Source organism: Ruditapes philippinarum, unplaced genomic scaffold (genome assembly GCF_026571515.1).
Source record: "Ruditapes philippinarum isolate M1 unplaced genomic scaffold, ASM2657151v2 ctg1763_1_1_1_1, whole genome shotgun sequence".
In the NCBI taxonomy this organism is placed as follows: Eukaryota; Metazoa; Mollusca; class Bivalvia; order Venerida; family Veneridae; genus Ruditapes; species Ruditapes philippinarum.
The window spans coordinates 48,908-59,035 of NW_026866076.1; the positions used below are offsets into that span (position 1 = coordinate 48,908).

General features: G+C 35.0%; 1 protein-coding gene across 1 annotated transcript; it reads left to right on the forward strand.

Annotated features, from left to right (window-relative positions):
- The first annotated feature begins 662 nt into the window (after positions 1 to 662).
- LOC132731205 (acetylcholine receptor subunit beta-like) lies at positions 663 to 3,029 on the forward strand. Its single transcript, XM_060717339.1, has 4 exons — positions 663 to 790; positions 1,751 to 2,129; positions 2,366 to 2,537; positions 2,924 to 3,029. The coding sequence occupies exons 2-4, from the start codon at positions 1,763 to 1,765 to the stop codon at positions 3,027 to 3,029; spliced, it is 645 nt and encodes a 214-aa protein (XP_060573322.1). The 5' UTR covers positions 663 to 790; positions 1,751 to 1,762.
- Positions 3,030 to 10,128: the final 7,099 nt, after the last annotated feature.

The window sequence follows — 10,128 nt, forward strand, 5'->3', positions numbered from 1 at the left end:
TTTATTGAATTAATCAACAAATGTGCACCCTGGACAATATTGTATTGTTGTTTCCTTTTTTTTCGGACTTGAGATGGATAAGAAAAGAATTTGTAGTGTGATAACATGTCAATTATCTTATTATAACATGTAAACACCTTTGACACACTGTGAAAGAGCAACATCAAAAATATATGAAGAGTTTATATAAATATGATTTAATTGACACATATAACTTTTATCAGTGACTTCATTATTATCAAATTTTGTTTTTCTTTAATTATTTCTTTTAGTTTGACAGGAATAGAGATTATTGGTGATAACGGAAATATTTCTTCCATTATATCAATAGTCTGACAGAATTAGAGGTTATTCGAGATAATGGAAATATTTTTTGTCATTAAAGTGTGACTTGACTAGGGGGCGTGGACGATAACTTGCACTTTCCAGTACCGTCCATGAACAGGCTCAATCAAACCGAGCCTGCAACATTTTCAATTTTGTCGTGTTGGGCTTTCTTTAGGGATTCTGTATTTCTCTATTTTTGAATAGAGGAAATCGATGATAATGGAAACATTTCTTCCATGATAGTGTGACAGGAATAGAGGTTATAGGTAATAATGGAAATACATTTTTCCATTATAGCGTTACAGGAATAGAGGTTATAGGTGATAACCGAAATCAGAAGAGTATTCCGATCACTGTAAATGATAAAGGTTCAGTGTTCTGGTTGGCCCCGGCTTACTTTGTCTCATACTGTTCAGTCCAAGTATCAAAGTTTCCATTTGATACACAAACATGCGAGATTGTCGTAAGTGTGAATACATGTATTATTATTTCTTTTCTAATTCGCTCGGCTGATACAGGAATGGATCATTTATCACCAAAGCTTCAGTCAAAGAATAAACAACAACACTAAGTAAGGATAAAGGCCTCAGCATTGTTTCACTATTGTTGTATACCAATTAATACAGATAATATCAAGGGGAGCTGTGGCCTAGTGGTTAAGGTGGCTGTCTCTGTGCACAGGCACGAGTATCGGACCTGGGAAGAAAATATGACCACATTGATAAAAAACCTCTGTGTTCATCTTAAATATGTCAAATAAAAGATTCGAGTCTACGAGCAAAGGGTTCATTTCCCGGGACGTTGTGAAAACAATTGTCCAGATAATTAATTTTTTTCACTATTTCACGTTTGTATTAAGCGTCCAACCAAGTCTCTAGCCCTTCCCGTTCATGAAATATTTATCAGCAAACGAGCGCATTCGTGCTGAAACTCTCAGATAGACATAAAAGTGGCACAACAATTCGGTACGTTAACATAGACTAATACATGTTTGTCAGCCGAGTACGGGTCCAAATTACTTGAATTTACTAAATAATATTACTAAATACATTAAATTGGACCACTCACAACCGTCAGTATCATCTGATACACGCGAAATTCGAGTTTCAAACCTTGTCACGGTCTTCCGATCCCTTTCTTTTCTTTTTTAAGGAGTCGTCTGATTGGCCAACGTTTCGCCAAAGGATGCCTTATGGCGTAGAAAGCAATCGAAAGGCCTGTTCAATAAAAAAAAACAAGATTTTTGCAGCTAGGGTCTCAATCTATTTCATGTTTTACTTCTTTCTATTAACAGGAAAAATAATCATGATTTAGGCAATCTTAGCACAGTATGAACCAGGTTAGTGCTTTAAACACATAAATTCCGAAAAGTATCGGTGAAAAATGATTGCCTAATCAACAACCTTTCTTTGAATTTTTTAAGATTTCAGGATGGATGCTCACTAAAGACATCGTCAAACTAGCTGTTCTTGGTGATGAAATTACATTTAGACAATATGAAGAGAACGGTGAATACGAAAAAATTAGGTCATATATACGTGTTATCAGCGTTTCAATGCATCATTCGGAGGTTGAATATCTTGTGTTTGGGTTAGAGCTTAAGCGAAAGTATTCCTACTACTTGGTGAACATCGTACTTCCGGTATTCTTCATACAGTTACTTGGTATAGTTGTTTTTGCTGTACCGACGGATTCCGGTGAAAAGCTGACATTTTCTCTGACATTGTTGTTGTCATTGACGGTGATGATGACATTGATAGCGGACAAAATACCCTCAACGTCGTTACAGATACCCATGTTAAGTACGTGCCCTATATTTTATCAAGAAATGACTTTCCTAGGGAAATCCTAACCTAAGTTATCACTTTATTTCTACCTGAAGTGTAACATTTCATTTCGTTCAATAAAAACCTTTTGTTTCATAAAATGCAATGATACGAATATTTGTTGATTCTTCTTTTTTAAATAATTTATGATATGCAATAGTTTGATTTCAACATATGATGATATCATTTTTGATATCCGACCTGTGTTACAGGCAAGTACCTACTCGGTGGGTTAGTCATCAGCAGCTTAGAGCTTATAGTGACTGTGATAATTCTTCATTTCAAACACTCGAAGGTCAAAGATGTAAACATGTCTAGAAGAATGCAAGCCTTTGCAAACGGACTTGCATCCATAACCTTCAACAGGAAAAGAGGATGTACAAGGTATGTATACGTTACCCCCTCCCCTATAGTTACGGCACTTTATATCTGTTCTAAAATACATACACGATAGTTTTAACATCATAGTAATATTTATATAATTAACATATCAGTTATCTTCTACATGTCCAAATAGTGTTCTCTTTATGTTTACTTTACCCCTATAGTTTCAGTAATTTCTATTTGCTCTTACATACATGTACAGAATTGCTTTAACAACATTTATACAGGTAACATATCAGTTATCTTCTTCATGTCCAAATATTGTCTTCTTTCAAGACAAAAATTCTTGTGTTTTTTGATTCTTATTTATTAATCTTCTTACAATATTTATATTTTATTATTTATATATACTCGTATACGTATAAAAATTGTACGTTTACATTCAGACAACCAAAGGTCCTTACAACAGATTCGGATATCAAGCCGACACTTGTGTTCAGAAGAATTTTGACAGGAGAAAGTCAAATTGATATCAAGCCGACACTGTGTTAGAAGAATTTTACAGGAGAAAGTCACTGATAATGAGAGGAAATTGAAAAAGACTGTCACTATACATATGAAGACATTTCTACAATGATTGAAAAGTTGTCCTTGTTTGTTTTCACCTTAATTACATTTGTGTTTCACTCTTACAGTGTCAATGATGATCTTTATATTGATTTCTTCTAAAACCTGGACCCTTTCAGGCTTGACTTGACTCTTATATATGATAGATAAAAAATCTTGAAATGTATCTACATTAATCGTTATATTACTTGAGAGGAAAATCTTCTGTACTTTGTTAAAATGTTGTTATCGTTATTTTGTGTTACATTTTTAGAATTTGATTATTAAGTAAAAAGAAAACAATGACACTTTGGGTTTGATTACTGTTTGTGTCAAGTTTAATTATTGTCAGATTATTTCAGATTTCATGATCACTACAAACATGTATTTATAAACAGTGGAAATATTGAAACAGTCCGAGCAACATACCACATGTGTCCTGCTAAATTCATACTACTTTAGCAAGTCGCAAAACAAAACACTGCCTTTTTTATAGTCTAAGCAAAAGTACCGGTTAAAAAAAAATTACAAGCGACGTCGAGCGACAGTGACGTCAAATAAACGTCAAGATGTTAACGACAGTATGGCAAGGTACGTCAGCTATAGACTTCGTCCGGCATTTCTATTGCCAAAAAATAGACAATAATCGGCCGGCAAGAACGGATTTCAGCAAACTGGGAGCTTCACTGATACGCAAAGATCTGTATGTCACGACGTAACAGATCTCTGTCAAGCTGTCCAGTTTAGTCCGGCTTATGTTGAATGCTACCGGGACTAGGTTATATCACACTGTAAACTTACTAAGGAACAGGCGCCAATTGGTTAGGACCCATCGTCACTGGAAACGCAGAATATGGAACGATGTCATTTTTAGGACAAATCTTGTTTTGATGTGTCCTTTGCTCACGACATATTTCATGTTTGGAGAAGAAGGGTCGAAAGGATCGCCCCGATAACATAGTCCAACGAGACCAATATGGCGGTTACAGTCACATTGTCTAGGCTGGAACATACCATGATTTGCCTGGCCTGCAAGATCACCGCTTCTGTCTCCAATAGATGCTATCCGGAATTCGGCAAATCTGGGGATTTCCCAGCTAATCTGTACAAACAAACTTTTACATTTGTAGCTTTATGGTGCATTAGTCAACCTGTTGAGCTTATTTTCGAAGCTGTAGCTTTTTTTTACCTACGGATAAGCTGGGGGATAAAGCTTAAATATTCTGCATTTCGGAGTGTAGTGTTGTTAGTATTTAGAGATTAGCTCCGCCTACTTGATTAAATATGCACATTTTGAGGACTCTCTCTGAGCCCTCTTTGATAAACACTTTACATTATACATGCAATATAGCAAGACTCCTGTTAATACTTCTGTAAATAAATATTAGAATAGTCTATGATATTCAGTTTTCAATACAGTACAATATCGACGACGATTAAAAAGAAATAAATGGATTTATATAAGTAAAATTGTTTTACAAGAATTAATCAAATGCAGTGAACACTGGATAATTTACACCTCTTGAATTTAAAGTTTAAGACACTTTATCTGGATTTTATTTTTGGCAACTTATGTCCTTATCAATAACACTGATACAGTGACAATATGGCTCAAGGATTACCAGTTTTTCCAGAATTTAGTGTAAATGAACCAGACGTTGATAACAGATGGAGAAAATGGACTGGCAAATTCAAAAATCTCATGTTAGGCATGGACATGCAAAGACAAAAAACGTCAGAGAGCACGTTTTCTTCACTATGCTGGGGAAGAAGTAAATGATATTTTTAAAACTTTTCATAATACTGGGGATGAGGTCGAAACTGCTTAAACAAAACTTACGGCATATTTTGCTCCACAGAAAAACACCGAATATTTGAAATCTATAAATTTCCACAGAAGAAGCAGGGAATGGAAGAAAACATTGACAGTTTTTCACACACCGACTGAGACAACTGAGCACGAACTGTTGAATTTGCAAACACAGATAAGGAAATTTCAAATCGCAAATTATTCAAGGTTACAGGTCAACATAGCTTTCGACACAAAAAGAACTACGCCAAGATCTTACATTGGACAGTCTCGTCAAAAAAGCCAGGACATTAAAATTTGTCAGATTTACAAGTATCTGAAATTGAAAGTAAAAAAAAACAGGATTCTATAAATGTCATGAAAAACACGACAAAGAGGAAACAAACGCAACAGAAAACTGAAACGTTGATCACCCCAAGAAAAACAAAAATGCAGATACTTGTGGGATATGAATATCCTCATAAATCCGGAAAATGCCCAGAAATGGTAAGACATGCACCTTTTTGCTCAGAGGAAAAAAACATTTTGAAGCAGTCTGCCTCTCAAAGAAAAAAGACAGAAGTTTCACATTTAATCTAAACGATAGCTCACAAAGTGAAAGTAATAAGGACAAAGAAAGTGAAGAAAATTAAATATATGGACTATCTGTCAATTCTATGCAATTACAAAGACCAAAGCTGAAAGTGCATATCAACGCCTGTAAAAGTAAAGCATTAATTGATACAGGATCATCAATAAATGTAATTGACGAAAAACACGTACACTTAACAAATCTTATAAGTGTGCATGTATAAATGATTTCATAGATGTATCAATATTTCCATGATTAATCTGAAATTTTCAATAAATACATTAAAAGAGACATGTTATTATTTTTATTAAGTATGTTTTATTCAAGATACAAATTCAAGATTTAATTTCTATGTGAATGCGTGTCGAAAGTCGATGTTGCAGATGATGTCCTAATACCGTATGTGCCCACCATGACTGTGTATTACAGCCTAGTAGCGTCGTCACATCGATTGTTACATACCGTTGTAGATAATTTTTTGGGGGTTGGTGAGGAAGGTACCATAGATGTTGCTCTGTACTTAATGATTAGCCTTCTTAGGTACTTTGGTGTACACCCATACCGGGCGCAACCTACAAATGATACAGACAATAATTACCTAATAAAAATATGCATATTGTGTTCGTCTTTTGATAGAAACTGAATTTAAAAGATTTTCGGCTTTTTACAATGCAAAGGAATGAAAATAATCATTTAAACAAATTAAAGTTTTGTTACCAAACCTCTGTTTGGTGTACACCAGCGTTGACCAATCCTAGGGCTATGTCACGCTATTGTATAGCTAATCTACCCATGAGGTGTTTTTTCTGATATGTGGATCTCTTTCGTATCCGAGAATATCATGTGCAATCTTATTCACCCATTCTCACATTTTCGTGCATTGTGTTCATGGTTGAAACGCACCTCATAATTAAAATTGGACATGCTTGAGCACATGAAATGTGTGGAAAATGCAGCCAATAGTCAGAACACAAAATTTTGTAAAAATATATTGATAAACGAAGAAGTTATAAGGACATAAAAGGTGCACACTTATAAGATATGTTAAGTGTACTCAAAGCTTCAAAAAAAGTTTATCTTAAGAGAATATATACTAAAGTCTATGCATATGGTGCTAGTAAAGTTTCCTTATTAGGCAAGTTCCAAGCACAAATTGAATCTAAAAAACAAAACAACAACAGCTCCAGTATATGTGACAAAGGGCAGCAGCGGTAAATCTTCTCTCTTATCAGACATCTGTTAACCTCCAAAGCATTCCAGAAATAAACACAGTCACAGACAGCAAGGTCAATGAACTCTGCAAAAAGTACCAAACCGTGGTCACATGCATGGGGAAAATGAAAACAACAAAAGTCAAACTATATGTGGATAAAAATGTTCAACCTGTTACGCAACCACATAGACGAATGCCTTTCCACTTAAAAAAACAAGTTGAAAATGAGCTCCAGAGGCTTGAAGACCCAGATATTATTGAAAAGTTTACGGGTCCCACAGACTGGGGAACACCCGTTGTAGTAGCTCCGAAGCCAAAAACCAACCAAATAAGATATGTGTCGATTATGAGGCTACCGAATCAAAAGCCATTAAAAGACTCAAGACATATAATTCCAACAATTGATGACTGATGTGGGACTTAAGTGGTGCCGAAGGTTTTCTTCTTTAATTAGATTTAAATCATAGATATCACCAATTAGAACTGTCAGAGAATCACGCAACATTGCAACATTTACAACAAATGTTGGGATTAAGACGAATATAAACGACTCAGTTCGGAAATCAATAATGCAGCAGAAATATTTCAAAAATGCTTTAAGTACGGCTCTAGAAGGTCTAAACGATGGCGCGTGTAAAAACATTTTCGATGATTTAATTATATGGGCTTGCAAACCAAGCGGAACATGGACAGAAGACTTGAGGCAGTGTTTAAAAGCGACTGAGCAGAAAAACTTAACTTTGAAAAAAAGCAAAATGGAGTTTTAATATGCAAAAAACCCTTGAATTCTTTGGGTCACATTTTCATAAAATTTGGAAATTAGCAGGACCCTAAAAAAATTGAAACAATTTAACAAAAGACACAGCCTCCAAAAACCAGTCTTCAAAGTCAGGGAAGTTTTCCTAAGCAATGACAAATTACGGTTACTCTTTATCACAAAATTACAGGCACTATAGCCAGAGCCCAAACTTCCTTATGAAAGAAAAAATGCAAAAGAATTTGGCCAAAATGGAACCCAAGCACGAAGCATTTTCAAAACTGAAAATATATTTTAGCAGGATACAGTCATGAACATACTTTTATCCTAATAAAAAAACCAAATTATCCACACACATATGAATTCCAGTGGGCGTGGCTGCCCAATTACTTCAAAAAGGTTTAAAGTTGTTTTATCAAAGTAGAATCCCTGACAAGTTGAAGAAGCTCTTTACAGTCAACAAGAAAAAAAAAAAACTTTAGATTTTGTTTTGTCATTAAACATTTGTCATAACTGATGCAAAATTCCCTTTGAAGAATATCTTACAATAATTTTTAAATCAAAACATTGTATCGTGCAACACTTGGAAACGTTTGGAGAAGCGCCTTATCAATGAACTTTCAGGATCTGCATAAAACCTGGGAAAAAATCAAACAGTTAGATTATTCTAAGCGACATCCAGACCCAGGACAAAGGCAACAAATCAAGCAAAAAGCTTGAAGAATATGTAAGTTTCTTGCATATTCATTATTACCGTTGCAATGAACATAATTTGAAATTATTCAGGCCACTTTCTACAAAAAAGACCTCCCAAATGGCCATTAAAATCCATAAAGACCGGGTTGTTTTAGAAGGCAAACACCAATTTAAAAATAAAATATTTGATACGTTCTCTCGTTGTAAGAATGAATTATCAGTGGTAAATCTCTAGGGAGGTGAAATCTTACTGCATGAGTAAAGAATTGTTATTCCTAGGCAGTTGTGCCAATATAAAGCGATATCATTAGCTCATGAAGGGTTCATCAGGGAATTGTCAAACCAAAACAACTTCTAAGAGAGAAAGTGTACTTCCCTGGCATGGATCAACAAGTTGAAAATATATGCAAAAGCTGTATCCCGTGCTTAGCAGCAACAAATTCAAAGCAACATGAACCTTTAAACATGAGTGATATGCCAAAATACCCATTTCAAAATGATCAATTTTGATTTTTGTGGGCCCATTTCCTGATGGAAAATATCTACTTGTACTAATTGACGAATATTCACGTTTTTTCCTTTCGTAGAAGTCTTAAAATTCCATAACAGGAAACACAGTAATCCCTGTGCTGGACAAAATTTTCTCTGAAAACTGGAATACCTGAAAATTTCAAGTCAGACAACGGCAGTCCTATGAACTCTTACCTATTTACAAGTTTTACAAAACACATGGGCTTCAAACATAGGAAAATAAACCCCGTTAAGGCCACAAGCAAACGCTGAATGTGAGCGATTCATGAAAACCATAGGCAAGTCAATACGAGCTTCTCATGTGCACCATACAAACTGGAAACAAGCCATGTATGCATTTTTAAGGAATTACAGATCTACACCACATGGGACAACGGTCGAAACTCCTGCACAATTGATCTACAGAAGGCTTTATTAACATTTCAAAATTCCCATGGTTCAAAAAACAAAAGAAATAAAAAAAAGGACATAAAGGCAAGAGAAAATGAACAGAAAAATCAAAACAAAAATAAAAATACGCTGAATAAACGAAGAAATGCCTCGCGGAAAACTAAGTTAAAATAGGTGACAGTGTGTTAGCGAAACGTCATAGTGTAAATGTTTTAAACAAGAGCACTGCTAGGCGGAGCATTATATGCCCGAAAGTTGTTTTTTTTTTAAAGATGAGGCATTTGTAAGACATGGGAATTAGCTGTTCATCCTATAAACGTTTACAGCTGTAGGTTGATTAATACTTAAGTTATTGAGCGGAAACTGGTTTCAGTTATAAGGTAAAAGTGACCTTGACCTTTGACGTTGTGAGCCAAAAATCAATAGGGGTCTTCTACCAAATATTTACAATCATCCTAAGAAGTTTGAATATTGTGGGTCAAATGGAGCTTAAGTTATGCTCCGGAAACTGTTTTCAGTATAAAGGTAAAAGTGACTTTGACCTTTGACCTTGTGACCCCAAAATCAATAGGGGTCTTATACCCAATATGGAAAATAATCCCATGAAGTTTGAATATTGTGGGCCAAATGGAACTTAAGTAATGCAAACTGGAGACTGTATTTTTTCGTATTTTAATAATACTAGACCTTGACCCTTTACCTTTACCCCCAAAACCCAATAGGGGTCTATCTACCCCAAATATGGGACAATCATCCCATTGAAGTTTGAATATTTGAGGCCAAATAACCCAGTTATGCTCCGGAAAACTGTTTTTTCAGTTTTTTAAGGTAATAAAGACCTTACCTTCTACCCTTATGACCCAAAACAAATACGGTTTTCTAAACCCAAAAATGACAATCATCCTATGAAGGGGTTTGAGATTTGGGAGCCCAAATGGAACTTAATTTAGCTCCGAAACCAAATTGTATAGGATTGACACTATAGGACAAAACGGACGCCAGGGGGAATAACATAAATATGCCCTTTCGGGCATATAAAAAAATCAATAGTTTATTCTAAACACGGCAAACGTGGGA

Bases quoted from the DNA above. Each gene is read 5' to 3' on its own strand.
- LOC132731205 (XM_060717339.1), top strand. From the start codon at position 1,763: ATGCTCACTAAAGACATCGTCAAACTAGCTGTTCTTGGTGATGAAATT. The intron at 2,130-2,365 runs GTACGTGCCCTA...CCTGTGTTACAG, and splicing joins GTTACAGATACCCATGTTAA to GCAAGTACCTACTCGGTGGG. The intron at 2,538-2,923 runs GTATGTATACGT...GTTTACATTCAG, and splicing joins AGGAAAAGAGGATGTACAAG to ACAACCAAAGGTCCTTACAA.